At 41.0% G+C, this 16,826-nt stretch overlaps 1 protein-coding gene across 1 annotated transcript in view; it reads left to right on the top strand.

Annotated features, from left to right (window-relative positions):
- The first annotated feature begins 14,638 nt into the window (after positions 1–14,638).
- adamts12 (ADAM metallopeptidase with thrombospondin type 1 motif, 12) overlaps positions 14,639–16,826 on the top strand; it is a 55,723-nt gene continuing 53,535 nt past the window's right edge. The window contains exons 1-2 of the mRNA XM_014161801.3: positions 14,639–14,979; positions 15,204–15,565. Coding sequence (XP_014017276.1) covers positions 14,862–14,979; positions 15,204–15,565 — 480 coding nt within the window. The 5' untranslated portion in view covers positions 14,639–14,861. The remainder of the gene's footprint in view (positions 14,980–15,203; positions 15,566–16,826) is intronic.

Below are 16,826 nucleotides of genomic sequence, written 5' to 3'. Positions count from 1 at the left end.
TTTACAATTCCAAAGAATTTACACAAATATTAGCGTCACTATTTCAACAGGAGGAAATGCACTTTCAGGCTCCATCTCCGAAGAATGACAAAGGCTACTTATGTTGATGCATTTAATGCCGCGTTCAAAACAACTGGAAACTCGGGGAAAAAATAAGTGTTCCGAGTTGTTTTGACTCGGCACGAATTGGGTGTTGGAATTTCCCAGTTTATTCCCATGTGGACTACATCAACAATTAGGGCACTAATAGTTGTTAGTGTAGCTAGCTAGCATACTGCTAACATTATCTAGCTAGCTAGCTTGCTAATGTTATATGTTGTTGCTGTAATATTTTTTTTACTACATGTATTCAAAAGATTAGCCCAGAGCTGTGAACTCACGCATTGACCGTGAGACGCAACAATTTGACCCTCTTCTCACGCATTGAAAAGTAGCCTACTGCTTACATTTTCTCTAATTAGTCCATTATATAATCCGCGCGTTAACTTTTTAATTGTGCTCCATATCGCTTTGAAATAGGGGCATCTGCGCCGGCAATTTAACATCAGGAGAGGAGCCTTTATCATTGTCCTGCCACCGCACTGTGAACCGCGGCACATTGAAGCATATGATTGGTTTAGTTATGTAAGGGATCTCTGACAACGAAAAGACAGCAGACTGTTTGTTTTAGCAGGGAAGTTTGGTAGGGTGACCTGATTTGTAACTATGAAAATCATTTTTGTCTAAGAGATTGTGAACCCAAAAGTTCGATTCTAGAGGGGGACAATACGTATAACAATTATTTGGTTAGGGTGTAGGGACAGATTTTCTAATGTATTTACTTTATTTAGTCTGATCAGTGGAACAATTCTCATTTTTAACAATGCGCTATAATAGAGGGTAATTACTGTACTTGTCTGCAAAAAGACTACTCTTATTCCCCACATGTATTTTATTATTCCACTTCTTCCCAATGTTGCCAGTGTAATCACATATTTGAAATCTGATGCCTACTTTTGTCTTTGAAAATGTATTATTTGAGGCTATGTATTTTTGCAGCCATTCATGGACAGCTTTGAATAAGTCATACAAATAACCATATGATATTAAATGCTCCATGAATCAAATATAATTGTTTGACATTTTAGTGTTGTGCACATGCTAGACAGAGATGGTAGGGGGACTCATGACTCATAAACACATATTTGGTCTATGTAGAGTAAGATGATCAACTAGTGGGCATAAACCATCTGCATATTGATATTCATTAAATTTTTCTTGAAGATTGGGTGATTGAGAAATACAAAATTAAATAAAAAAATAGAAATGAATAACGAATAAAAATAACGAGTAGAAATAACATGGCTATATATAGTAAGTAGAAAATAACATGGCTATATACAGGGAGTACCAGTACCGAGTGGATGCGCAGGGGTACTAGGTAAATGAGATAGCCATGTACTGTACATAAAGGTAGATGCTGTTACCTTCATTGACCACGTTTACATGTCCAAAGTATTCCGGATAGTAGCTCATAGCACCTTTGATATCCTGTTCATGAGTATCCCTGTATCTGTGAATAATCAGAATATTCCTAATTGGTTCATATGGGTTAAATGGAATAGTAACTGAAATCTGGACACTGACTGTAGGCCTATAACCTCTCACATGTAGAGTAATATAATATGAACTCCTGCAGAATTATGCATTTCTTGCAGTAAAATGATACAACAAATGTACATTTTTTACTCTGGAACAGGAGTGGAGAAATGTCTTTCTTACAGCATCTCTTGAGAAAATGTGAAGCCACATGTAATGTGTATACCTTTGACACTGTTATGCAAGCAGACAGTATTTCAGCCACATAAAATATCCACCCAAGAAAAACTGAGGTCTTATCAGAAATGTGTTTAATCGTTTTCTCAGCTTTTCATTTCCATAAAACCGGTCAATGACATTGGACATTTTGCACAGGACCAATCTTTCCACTGTTTTGGAGTTATTGCATTCTCTCCCAGTCCCTAAACAAAACAGACAACTTTACTGGTGTTAACTAGATTACTAATGCATTCATTATATCGATGTTAGACATTATTCTGGTGAGCACTACTTTATTTAGTCTTGTAGAGCAACACATTATGATAGAAGAGAAGCTGCATCTATCTAACTATACTTGATAAACAAATGGCCAACCAAATGTCCAAAGTTCTATGTGACCAACCAGATCGATCCTATGTATATTGGCTTGAGAATGTATTCACCCCCCCTTTGCATTTTTCCTATTTTGTTGCCTTACAACCTGGAATTAAAATAGATTTTTTTGGGGGGGTTTGTATCATTTGATTTACACAACATGCCTACCACTGAATAATTTTTTTTATTTTTTATTGTGAAACAAACAAAAAAATAACACAAAAAAACTTGAGCTTGCATAACTATTCATCCGCCCAAAGTCAAAACTTTAAAGAGCCACCTTTTGCAGCACTTACAGCTGCAAGTCTCTTGGGGTACGTTTCTATAAGCTTGGCACATCTAGCCACTGGGATTTTTGCTACATTTTAATCTCATCTGACCAAAGTACCTTCTTCCATATGTTTGGGGAGTCTCCCACATGTCTTTTGGCAAACATCAAACGTGTTTGCTTATTTTTTTCTTTAAGCAATGGCTTTTTTCTGGCCACTCTTCCGTAAAGCCCAGCTCTGTGGAGTGTACGGCTTAAAGTGGTCCCATGAACAGATACTCCAATCTCCGCCATGGTGTTTTGCAGCTCCTTCAGGGTTATCTTTGGTCTCTTTGTTGCCTCTCTGATTAATGCCCTCCTTGCCTGGTCCGTGAGTCTATTGGCAGGTTTGTTGTGGTGCCATATTCTTTCCATTTTTTAATAATGGATTTAATGGTGCTCCGTGGGATGTTAAAAGTTTTGTATATTTTTTTATAACCCAACCCTGATCTGTACTTCTCCACAACTTTGTCCCTGTGTCACGTCCTGACCAGTAATAGGGGTTATTTGTATTGTAGTTTGGTCAGGACGTGGCAGGGGGTATTTGTTTTATGTGGTTCGGGGTGGTTGGTTGTTTAGAAGGGTGTTTGAGTTATTATTTCCGGGTTTTGGGCTATGTTATGTTTTGTATTTCTATGTTCATTCTAGTATTAGTATTTCTTTGTTTAGGTTATTGGGTGTTGGACTCTCAATTGGAGGCAGGTGTTTCCAAGTTGCCTCTGATTGAGAGTCCTATATATAGGTATGTGTTTGTGGGAGATTGTGCTAGGTATAGCCTTAATGCCATTGTGTTTTGTGTACGTGTTTATTTGGGTTTTTCCTTCTTTGCCAATTCAATAAAAGAAGATGAGTGCACATAACCCTGCTGCGTTTTGGTCTGACAATGATTTTTCTTTATCATCTGACGAAGAACATTGTGACACCCTGACCTGTTTGGAGAGCTCATTGGTCTTCATGGTGCCGCTTGCTTGGTGGTGCCTCTTGCTTAGTGATGTTGCAGACTCTGGGGCCTTTCAGAACAGGTGTATATATACTGAGATCATGTGACAGATCATGTGACACTTAAATAAAGTCCACCCGTGTGCAATCTAACTAATTATGTGACTTCTGAAGGTAATTGGTTGCACCAGATCGTATTTAGGGGCTTCATAGCAAAGGGGGTGAATAAAAACGCACGCACCACTTTTCAATTTTTTTATTATTGGACTATTTTGTCTATGTCCATTACATGAAATTCAAATAAAAATCAATTTTAGTTACAGGTTATAATGCAACAAAATAGGAAAAACGCCAAGGGGAATGAATACCTTTGCAAAACACTGTAGCAACATTTTAAAGGTGTTTTTACCATTGGATAAAAGTAGAGACTCAGAGCTATAAAACAGTATATCATACACTGCAGATGAGGAACAATGGGAAAGTAATTCTGCTTTGAAAGTTGATAAACTGGTAACCTCACTTTTGAGAAAATGGCCCTTTAAAAACCTCTTATGGACAGGCTCGCCAATATCCAATGGTAGCACCTGGCGCGAAATACGAAAAACCATAAATGCTATAATTTCAATTTCTCAAACATATGAGTATTTTACACGATTTGAAAGATAAGACTCTCCTTTATCTAACCACATTGTCCGATTTCAAAAAGGCTTTACAGAAAAAGCAAAACATTAGATTATGTCAGGAGAGTACCCAGCCAGAAATAATCACACACCCATTTTTCAAGCTAGCATATATGTCACAAAAACCAAAACCACAGCTAAATGCAGCACTAACCTTTGATCTTCATCAGATGACACTCCTAGGACATTATGTTATACAATACATGCATGTTTTGTTCAATCAAGTTCATATTTATATCAAAAACCAGCTTTTTACATTAGCATGTTTTGTTCAGAACTAGCATACCCACCGAAAACTTCCGGTGAATTTACTAAATTACTCATGATAAACGTTCACAAAAAACATAACAATTATTTTAAGAATTATAGATACAGAACTCCTTTATGCAATCGCGGTGTCCGATTTTAAAATAGCTTTTCGGTGAAAGCACATTTTGCAATATTCTGAGTATATAGCCCGGCCATCACGGCTAGCTATTTTGACACCCACCAAGTTTGGCACTCACCAAACTCAGATTTACTATAAGAAAAATTGGATTACCTTTGCTGTTCTTCATCAGAATGCACTCCCAGGACTTCTACTTCAACAACCAATGTTGTTTTGGTTCCAAATAATCCATAGTTATATCGAAATAGCTCCGTTTTGTTCGTGCGTTCAAGTCACTATCCGAGGGTGATGCGCCGGCGCGTTTCGTGACAAAAATAATTCAAAATATTCCATTACCGTACTTCGAAGAATGTCAAACGCTGTTTAAAATCAATTTTTATGAGATTTTTCTCGTAAAATTGCGATAATATTTCAACCAGGAGACGTTGTATCCGTTCAAACACTGAAAGTAAAACATGGAGTCGTCACATGCACGCACCAGTGCCATTGTTCTCAGAAGGACCACTCACCAAAACCCCTGCTGTTTTTCGCCCAGAGACTGCAGAGCTATCATTCAACGTTCTGGCGCCTTCTGAGAGCCAATGAAAGCCTTAGAAAATGTCACGTTACAGCAGAGATCCTGTATTTTCGATAAAGAGGCTATAGAAGGACAAGAAATGGTCAGACAGGGCACTTCCCATATAGAATCTTCTCAGGTTTTGGCCTGCCATATGAGTTCTGTTATACTCACAGACACCATTCAAACAGTTTTAGAAACTTTAGGGTGTTTTCTATCAAAATCTACTAATTATATGCATATTCTTCTTTCTGGGCAGGAGTAATAACCCAATTAATTCGGGTACGTTTTTTATCCGGCCATGAAAATACTGCCCCCTATCCCTAACAGGTTAATATTTTGGTACACCTACTGGAGACCTCTTCTTTGTCTACACCCATTCAGCATCGTTCACACCCTCTTAAGCTTTAGCCCCACCCAGCTCTTTAAGGATTCACATGTGAAGCCATGTACTAAACAACCAAAGATTAAGACTAAAGGCTGGTTTATACTACGGGTATGTTCGTGAAATCAATCTGGAGTGCCAGAGTGCGCTCAGTGTGCGCTCTAGGTGTTTTTAAACTCTGAAAATGCTCTGAGTGTCCTTTTGTAAATTCAGAGCGTTTCGCTCACTGGACTCTCTGGCCAAGGAGTAGGGTTGATCCGAGCGTTCTGACCTAACAGCAGTCAAGCACCCATATTATGGCCCACCAAATCTCAGAAATTATAAGCAGAAACGTGTCTAAGTTAGAGGTGAACGTACCCAGTATGCTGTACGGAGTATCAGTACGGAGTATCAGAAAAATAAATTCTGAAATTATTATGGTGGATCGGACTGCGCAAGGAGCCTACTTAAAAAAAAGTGATTTGTTTGACAATCAGATGAAAACCTCATCACAACACCATAGACTGCGCAACACCCATGATATGTGCAACTCGCAGACCATGAAAAACAACAGTAAATGGGATAAAATGTTTACATGCCACATTATCTTGTCCAAGATCAGCATAACCCAGGCATATTAATCGGCAGGTAGCCTAGTAGTTAGAGCGTTGGGCCAGTAACCGAAATACAGGCAAATACAGTGCCTTCGGAAAGTATTCAGACCCCTTGACTTTTTCCACATCTCGTCAATCTACACAATACACCCGACAACCTGCCCGCTCTGGACGGTCTCACCGGACTGGGGAGACGCACTAAAGGCCGAGTGCTCACAGCAGGCACTGGCTGTACCGGGTTATGGATGCGCACTGGAGGCCTGATGCGTGGGGCTGGCATAGGAGGTACCAGACTAGTAACACGCACCTCAGGGCGAGTGCGAGGAGCAGGAACAGGATGTACTGGGCTATGGAGGCGCACCGGAGATCAGGAGCTCAGGGCTGGCACACACCGTCCTGGCTGGATGGTCACTGTAGCCCGGAACGGGCGGATCGCTGGCAGAGGGCGAACTGGGCTCTGCTGGGGAATGAGGGCAGCCATGCGTAGAGCAGGTGCAAAGTAAACTGGGCCGAGGAGACGCACTGGAGACCAGATCCGTTGTGCTGGCGCACTTCTTCCTGCCTGCCGGCCAACTCTCACCCTGCAATGCTGAGGAGCCCGTACCGACAGCACCGGGCTGTAGCTGCGCCCTGGCGACACAGTGCGTATCTCCGCATAACAAGGTGCTTGCTTGATCCGTCGCTCCCCATAATAAGCACGGGGAGTTGGCTCAGGTCTCCACCCTGACTCTGCCAAACTCCCCGTGTGGGGGTGCCTCTCGGCCTCATGTAGCTCCCTTAGTTTCATCTCCCAGAAACGTCGTTCTGCCTCCCAAGTCCATCCTTTTCTTCGGTGCTCCAATCCCCGCTGCTTGGTCCTTGTTTGGTGGGTGATTCTGTCATAGGCGTCGTAAGGATAGGACCAAGGCGCAGCGGGTAAAGTGCACATACTTAATTTATTCGACGAAAACACTTAAACAAAATAAACAAATGACGAAAAACAGTTCCATAAGGCATCCAGGCTATACAGAAAATAACCACCCACAAAACACAAGTGAAACAACATCAACTAAATATGGCCTCCAATTAGAGACAACTACAACCAGCTGCCTCTAATTGGAGGTCATGCCCATAAGTATTCGACCACATTCATCGACCTCAGACAATCATTTTTAAAAGGTTGATGACATCCACTCATTCACTGACTATTGAGTCCTATAGTCCCACTCACACAGAACTACCCTACGCCTTAACCTCTTTGACCTCTTTCTCCCCTCTCTCTCCAGATTAAATCCTGCAATTAGTGAGGTACGGCCACCCGACAACCTGCCCGCTCGACCCTATCCCTTCCTCCCTTCTCCAGACCATTTGCATATTCAGCTGCAAACTGGAAATTTTTCGAACAAATCCAATAGGCAATCTTATGAGGTGGTATTGACTGGGAGGGCAGGGTGATATAATAGACAGCCAAGTGTAAAATTGCTAATTGTTCTAAAGAAAGGACAAATATTTTTGCTAATGCACTTCACAAACAAAATACCTCTACAAGTGGTACCTGCTTGGCTGGGCAATTAGCTCACTAGTTTATCAAGACAGGTATTTATTTAATACAACTTTTCACCGTCTGTGTTATCAGGGCAGTAACTGGGGTTACTATCAGAGGCCTCGTGATGGCGTGTCCTTTTCATAAGAGTCTGGGGAGACTGGCAACAATGGAGGAGGTGTCACAAGGCTACTTGTGCTGCATGACACACTTTTATTGAGGTCTTGCCTGACAAGCTGTGAAAATATCAAGTGAACAGTGAATTAAATTATTTAAATCACATTGCTATGATACCCACTTTTGCTCCTTCTGGTAGGTCCCGGCATCTGTTCATGACCAGGGGATCAGTCAGGTACCCAACTATGCACTTTGTCTAACAGAAAAACACTATCAACGATTGTCATCATCTATAACTAGAACTATAAACAGTTTGAGAAATAATGTAATTTTGTTTGGAAGCTAATTCTGCACTTTACAGATGTAGACTGACTGCCTCATGATTTTATTCAAGCTGGTGATGCCGTTACACTATGTATTCAACTGTGACATGTTTTGCTATTGCCCTGAGTTGGTTTGGGTTTGTTGCTGCTGGTTCTTACACTGTTGTAGTCAGACATATGTTAGCTACTACCAACATAGCTGCATCCAATAGCTGCATGCTTTATTTGTGCCCTAGACATGTGTTGCACCTCGGAGGCTAATGTAACTGTTTTGTCTAAATTACACTAACTTATAGTGGCATGGAAGTACGGTGACATTGCTAAAGTAGGTAAATAATTAGTAGGAAATAATGTCATCAAATTTACCTTAGAGAGATGGCAATGTTGCCATTACTGTTACTACTGAAGTTTGTCAAAAATAACTAGCAATGCTAATGTTAGCTAGCTGAAATACGGTGGTCCCCTCAATCGTAGTTAGCTCGCTAAAGTTATACTGCATCGAAAGTCAATCTGGGGACATCACAATCATGATAAAATGTTTTACAATTAATTATTTGCATTCTTTTGAAATGTTATCGTGTTGCCAAGTCAATTCCGAGTATTATTGAGGTAGGCTAATGTTAGGTAGCTAGCTAGCTAATGTCAGCTATGCTAGCGAAGTCAGAATGATTATCAAAATATACATAACCAGTAGTTTATGGTCTAGCTACCAGTATACTCACCCCCATTGGGGACCAACCAACTCCAACCACCTATTCTGCACAGTAGGGTCCTAGTTGCATGTTAGAAACCATAGTTGGCTGTGCATCCTCCTGGAAGCATGCACTGTCGAGCCAGAGGCATGGTCAATCCGTATAGGCAGTGGTGTAAAGTACTTAAGTAAAAATACTTCAAAGTACTACTTAAGTAGTTTTTGGGGTATCTGTACTTTACTTTCCTATTTATATTTTTGACTGCTTTTACTTCACTACATTCCTTAAGAAAATATTGTAGTTTTTACTCCATACATTTTCCTTGACACCCAAAAGTACTCGTTACATTTTGAATGCTTAGCAGGACAGGAAAATTGTCAAATTCATGCACTTATCAACCAAACATCCCTGGTCATCCCTACTGCCTCTGATCTGGCGGACTCACTAAACACACATTCTTCATTTGTAAATTATGTCTGAGTGTTGGAGTGTGCCCCTGGCTTTACATAAATGAAAAAAAACAAGAAAATGGTGCCATCTGGTTTGCTTAATGATTTATACTTTTGATACTTAAGTATATTTTAAACCAAATACTTTTACTCAAATAGAATTTTACTGGGTGACTTTTACTTCTACTTTAGTTATTTTCTATTAAGGTATCTTTACTTTTACTCAAGTATGACAATTGGGTACTTTTTCCACCACTGCGTATTGTGCTTTTCAGTCTCAAATGGCCATAATCTTTTGAACGAGATGAAACACAGAACGTGATGAAACAATAAAGACCCACGAAGGGAAGCGAAGTGGGTGGAGGGGCGATTTGCACATGGAGCTTGGCAAAAGGGGGCATGAATTGTTGACATAATTGTAATGAAAGCCCAACCTTCATTTACTCGTGACTCACTCAGGTTCCAAACTCAGTTTTACATGAGACTTTATGACCACAATTATCCTATTTACACTTTGTAATCAATATTGACAAGAATAAATGTTTCTGACTCATATCAATGCCATATAGGCCATTTTATAAAGCATTGGTTGTCTTTTAGGGGAAGTCATTCTTTAAATGTTTGTGGGACACTAACAGTTTGAGCTTGAGGGAGAGGTGAGCAAGGAAAGACCTGTTCTTGAGTGGCCCAGCCAGAGCCCGGACTTGAACCCGATCGAACATCTCTGGAGAGACCTGAAAATAGTGGTGCAGCGACGCTCCCCATCCAACCTGACAGAGCTTGAGAGGATCTGCTGAGAAGAATGGGAGAAACTACCCAAATACAGGTGTGCCAAGCTTGTAGCGTCATACCCAAGAAGAATCAAGGCTGTAATCACTGCCAAAGGTGCTTCAACAAAGTTCTGAGTAAATGGTCTTAATAATTATGTGATATTTAAGTTGTTTTTTTTATACATTTGCAAAAATGTCTAAAAGCCTGTTTTTGCTTTGTCATTATGGGGTATTGTTTGTAGATTGATGAGGAACAATTTTATTTAATCCATTCTAGAATAAGGCTGTAATGTAACAAATAGTGGAAAGTGAAGGGGTCTGAATGCTTTCCGAATGGAATGCACTGTATGTATACCCTCTAGGGCAATTATGCAGTCTAATACGTCCACAGTGGGGGTTTTTTATGTTTATTGTCAAATTAATTAATTATTGTATTCATTTCATGTAACAACATTCCAACCTTGTTTACCATTATCTAGTCCAAAAATGGCAATATTCCACTATTTGTATCCATTTGGATGTTTCAATGGGGAACTTTTATTTTGAAGGCAAACAGAAAATTCCACTAGTGTGGCTCGTCCTTATTGTGGCTTTCTTTACACAGTTACTATCTGTGAGAGGTTGAGAGGGCAAGCCACCACTATACTAAAAGAGTCTGGACCAAAGTTCACCATGTCAGGTAGAACAGCGCCATCCCATGGACAGAGAAAGAAAGGCTGACAGGTGTACATACACCTATCAATGCAAAATTATGAATAACCTATAAAACGACATTGCCAACACTGCATTACGCGCCGTACCTTCCGTCTTGGTAGTGTGTGAATTTACCTTAACCTGCAGACTCAGGTGAGTAAGTCCCTATTGTGAGTCTGATATTAAACCAAGATCTAAACACATAGCTGGTGGTCCAGGACCATAGTACACACACATAAACACACACACACACGTGCAAACAAACACACAAACACACACACGCGCGCGCAAACAAACACACAGAAACACACACAGACATGCACACACACACACATTCTATTTTTTTAGGTCAGTTTGGGTAATCTCTGGGACTGATTAAAAAAACACTGTTGATTTTGACCTGGAAAGCCTTTTGGGATAAGCCAGAGCAATATACAGTGCATTCGGAAAGTATTCAGACCCCTTGACTTTTTCCCCAAAAATGTACATTATATCCTTTTTCTAAAATTGATTAAATTGTTTTTTCCCCCTCATCAATCTACACACAGTACCCCACAATGACAAACCAAAAACTGTTTAAAAAAAAAATGTTTCCAAATGTGTTGAAGATAAAAAACAGAAATAGCTTATTTACATAAGTATTCAGACCTTTTGCTATGAGACTCGAAATTGCGTTCATGTGCATCCTGTTTCCATTGATCATCCTTGAGATGTTTCTACAACTTGATTGGAGTCCATGGTAAATTCAATTGATTGGACATGATTTGGAAAGGCACACACCTGTCTACATAAGGTCCCACAGTTGATAGTGCATGTCAGAGAAAAAACCAAGCCATGAGGTCAAAGGAATTGTCCGTAGAGCTCCGAGACAGGATTGCGTAGAGGTACAGATCTGGGGAAGGGTACCAAAACATTTCTGCAGCATTGAAGGTCCACAAGAACACAGTGGCTTCCATCATTCTTAAATGGAAGAAGTTTGGAACCACAAAGACTCTTCCTAGAGCTGGCCACCCGGCCAAACTGTGAAATCAGGGGAGAAGGGCCTGTCACTCTGACAGAGCTCCAGAGTTCCTCTGTGAAGATGGGAGAACCTTCCAGAAGGACAACCATCTCTGCAGCACTCCACCAATCAGGCCTATATGGTAGAGTAGCCAGACGGAAGCCACTCCTTGGTTAAAGGCACATGACAGCCCGCTTGGAGTTTGCCAAAAGGCACTTAAAGGACTCAGACCATGAGAAGCAAGATTCTCTCGTCTGATGAAACCAAGATTGAACTCTTTGGCCTGAATGCCAAGCATCACGTCTTGACAAAAACCTGGCACCATCCCTACGGTGAAGCATGGTGGTGGCAGCATCATGCTGTGGGGACTTTTTTCAGCAGGAGGGACTGGGAGACTAGTCAGAATCGAGGGAAAGATGAACGGAGCAAAGTACAGAGAGATCCTTGATGAAAACCTGCTCCGGAGCGCTCAGGACCTTAGTCTGGGGCAAAAGTTTGACGACCCTATGCACACAGCCAAGACAGGAATGGTTTCGAGACAAATCTCTGAATGTCCTTGAGTGGCCTGGACTTGAATCCGATCAAACATCTCTGGAGAGACCTGAAAAAGCTGTGCAGCGATGCTGCCTGACAGAGCATGAGAGGATCTGAAGAGAAGAATGGGAGAAACTCCCCAAATACAAGTGTGTCAAGCTTGTAGATTCATACCCAAGAAGACTCGAGGCTGTAAAGGTGATTCACTAAAGTACTGAGTAAATGGTCTGAATACTTGTGTAACGGTGATATTTCCGTTTTATATTTTTTATAAATTTGCAAAATTATTATACCTGTGTTTTCTTTGTCATTATGGGGAATTGTGTGTAGATTGATGAGGGGAAAAAATAATTTAATCAATTTTAGAATAAGGCTGTAACGTAACAAAATGTGTAAAAAGTCAAGGGGTCTGAATACTTTCTGAATACACTGTATTTAGATTTATTGCTCTGGGATAAGGACTGATTTAAAAAAATACTGTGAGCATGATTCTGAGTTCAAAAGCCATTTGGGATATTTAGATATATGTCTCTGGGAAAAAACTGAATCTGGTGCCTTGGCAGAGGACCATGTTCCAACAGAATTGAACATAAGAGTAGCTAAACACATGAGAATATTGTGTTTAGACACGTAATTTATCATAGGTTATTTCGTTTGAAGTTTAAGCAACATATCAAACCAACAAATTCACAAACTCGGCCCCCTGCCCCATCTCAGTTTATAACTGGTCATATCAGATAATGCCATCTCTATTGCTCAGCTTTGAGTATGTGGCTGTGGGTGTGGTGCCACTGCACTAGTTACTACTGAAATGGCTAGGGGTTGCTGTTATGACATAAACGTCTCAATAAAATTGGTTTACTAAGCTGTTTTGCCCTGGCTGGAAAATCCCACAGGTTTACTGAGAGATGTGTGTGTGTCCAGAGGGCTACACCATGATCCACGTTCTCTAGAAAAATCTATGTGGAACTTCCTGAGAACAGGGATTTCCTCGAACCTCCATTCATCTTTTATCTAATGAATCCCTCTCTCTCTCGCTCTTTCTCTCTGTTTGTCTCGCTCTCTCTTTTACCCTCTCAAATATCAAATCAATCATTCCTAATTTATTCAATCACTCATTCAGTCCATACCTCCCTATTCTCCCTCCACCTCTCTCCCCCCTCTCTCTCTTCCTCATCCCATCATTCACTCTGTCCCCCACAACCCCGCTGGTTCACTGAGAATTGTTATTGTGTGTGTGTGTGTGTGTGTGTGTGTGTGTGTGTAGGTCCTCCAGACCTCAGTTATTTAACATGAAACAAGGCTCATTGTCTCTGTATGTGGCCCCCCAGACAGATGAGTATGCTGGGTCTGGGTCAAGGTCTGGGTCTAGGCCTGACGATGGCTACAGGCCTAGGTCTGATCTGTGCCTGGGTCTGATCTGAGTGTTGTGGTCTCCAGAGTGGCGCAGCGGTCTAAGGCACTGCATCTCAGTGCTGGAGGCATCACTACAGACACCCTGTTTCAAATCCAGGCTGTATCACAACCGGTCATGATTGGGAGTCCCATAGGGCGGTGCACAATTCGCCCAGTGTCGTCCAGGTTTGGCCGCTGTAGGTCGTCATTGTAAATAAGAATTTCTTCTTAACCTTTATTTAACTAGGCAAGTCGGTTAAGATTTTTTTTTCAAATACCAGACGAGACATGCGGTTTTCATTCATAAAAAAATCACTTCAATACATGGATAGGTAAAAAGTTAATTCATTCACAATGTATCTAAATCACCAAAAAGTCAAGACTAAAAGTCATGTCCAGGCAAATCAAGTCAAATCTTCAATTTCTAGTCCATCTTTTTTTTTAATGGTCTTGAGGGGACACGTTCATTACTTACACCCCTAAATGTGCATATGAAACACCACCTTCATTACTTACACCACTTAATGTGCATATGAAACACCACGTTCATTACTTACACCACTCAATGTGCATATGAAACACCACGTTCATTACTTACACCACTCAATGTGCATATGAAACACCACGTTCATTACTCACACCACTTAATGTGCATATGAAACACCACGTTCATTACTCACACCACTCAATGTGCATATGAAACACCACGTTCATTACTCACACCACTCAATGTGCATATGAAACACCACGTTCATTACTCACACCACTCAATGTGCATATGAAACACCACGTTCATTACTCACACCACTCAATGTGCATATGAAACACCACTTTGGCTCTTGAATAGGAGTAGCCCTCAAATTCAACTCTGCAGAGACTTGACCGTAAGGCATACTGAAAATGAAAAAGGAAGCTATTTTACAGGGTTATCCTACTAATTCTAGGCCTACTTAGGCATCGAATTGAATTGGAATGTTGAATAAACGGTTTAGAGCATAGAGTTTGCATTGGTTTGCTCTAAAAGCACAGGGGGTGAGTGAGCGAGCGTTTGACTTATCTCCCACTGCGTTGCATCTGCACACCACACCGCTCCCTCTGCTCCCCTCTCGCCCCTGGCAAGAAACGAGACACTACTAGCCTATTACTCCTCCCCTCCCACGCAAAGTTGCTGCTTTCTTCCTTTCTCACACTTTTACTATGTTCTGTAACCAGCATAAAGTTTTCCTCATCATCCATGACGCTGGCCGTTGATGGAACGAAGAGGTCGCTAGACCGCCTATAAAGCACAATTGGGACATCAATGCCTGTGAATCTTTTTAAATCTCTTGATTTTGGTTAGATGAAATATGCGATGTCCGCGGGTGAGCCGGGTTCTTTCTCTACTCCATTCTGTTTTGTTTTTGGCAACAAGCCATGCCGAGTTCTCGCTGCCTGGCAGCCTCCTCTCTCCCGATGCAGAATCAGGTCAGTGTGTCTGTTGTTACAGCTGGGCTATAATAACTGCAACAATGTTATGATTTTATTGTTGCAATTTCACACAAAGTACTTTATAGCCATTGCAAGCTTAGTGCATGAATTTGCGCGTGGCAGTCAGTTTTTTTTATAAATTATCTTTATTAATTAATCTTGAAATGATCTTGTAGGCTATTGATAATTCCACTGTACTTCATTTTCTATTTTATCCTCAGGTCGCTTTCTCCAGTCCCAGTCAGATGTGTCCGTGGTCCATCCAGTCAAAGTTTTCAGAGCTGGACAGTTTCTCTCCCACTCTCTGGCACACCGCTTTAAGCACGGGAGGCATAAGCGAGACTTGGGGCCTTTGGAGGAACGTGTTTATTATAAGGTGAACTACAAGGGTCGTGATTTGGTTTTCAATTTAACAGTCAACAACTATTTGGTGTCGAACGATTATATTCTGGAGAGACGAAATGGGAGTGTGAACCGGACTGAGCACCGTACCACAGGTGAGAACGCGTGTCACCTGATCGGCACGGTGACGGATTCTACTAATGCACGCGGGACAGCCGCCATCAGCACCTGTGAAGGCTTGGTAAGAAATCAGGATGCTGACCTTATTTGGAATTAAACTCATGCATGTAACAGAAATCCTTGTCATCGCTCATTATGTACTCTGATTTTAACACAAAGTGAGGTAATTAAAAGACACTGCTTCACTATAAGGCTTCACTATAAGGCAAATCCACCACATTGAGAAGCAGGTACAGATAACTAAAATAGGAAGGAAATATTTATTTAGCTGAGATAGGACATTTAGTTTGTGTATTGTCTTGCCCTATTTCCAATTCACCTAGAAGCCACACACTTCCCAAATGTACAGGAGAGAGGCATCAGACCAGTATTAAAATATACAGGAGAGAAGCATCAGACCAGTATTAAAATATACAGGGAGAGGCATCAGACCAGTACTAAAATATACAGGAGAGAAGCATCAGACCAGTACTAAAATATACAGGAGAGAAGCATCAGACCAGTATTAAAATATACAGGAGAGAAGCATCAGACCAGTATTAAAATATACAGGAGAGAAGCATCAGACCAGTACTAAAATATACAGGAGAGAAGCACCAGACCAGTACTAAAATATACAGGAGAGAAGCATCAGACCAGTATTAAAATATACAGGAGAGAGGCATCAGACCAGTATTGAAATATACAGGAGAGAGGCATCAGACCAGTACTAAAATATACAGGAGAGAGGCATCAGACCAGTACTAAAATATACAGGAGAGAGGCATCAGACCAGTACTAAAATATACAGGAGAGAGGCATCAGACCAGTTCTAAAATATACAGGAGAGAGGCATCAGACCAGTTCTAAAATATACAGGAGAGAGGCATCAGACCAGTACTAAAATATACAGGAGTGAGGCATCAGACCAGTACTAAAATATACAGGAGAGAAGCATCAGACCAGTACTAAAATATACAGGAGAGAGGCATCAGACCAGTACTAAAATATACAGGAGAGAGGCATCAGACCAGTACTAAAATATACAGGAGAGAGGCATCAGACCAGTACTAAAATATACAGGAGAGAAGCATCAGACCAGTATTAAAATATACAGGAGAGAGGCATCAGGCCAGTACTAAAATATACAGGAGAGAAGCATCAGACCAGTATTAAAATATACAGGAGAGAGGCATCAGACCAGTACTAAAATATACAGTCGAGAAGCATCAGACCAGAACTAAAATATACAGGAGAGAGGCATCAGACCAGTACTAAAATATACAGGAGAGAGGCATCAGACCAGTACTAAAATATACAGGAGAGAAGCATCAGACCAGTAC

Source organism: Salmo salar, chromosome 20 (assembly GCF_965601325.2).
Source record: "Salmo salar chromosome 20, fSalSal1, whole genome shotgun sequence".
NCBI lineage: Eukaryota > Metazoa > Chordata > Actinopteri > Salmoniformes > Salmonidae > Salmo > Salmo salar.
This window is presented reverse-complemented; position numbering and strand designations above follow the sequence as displayed.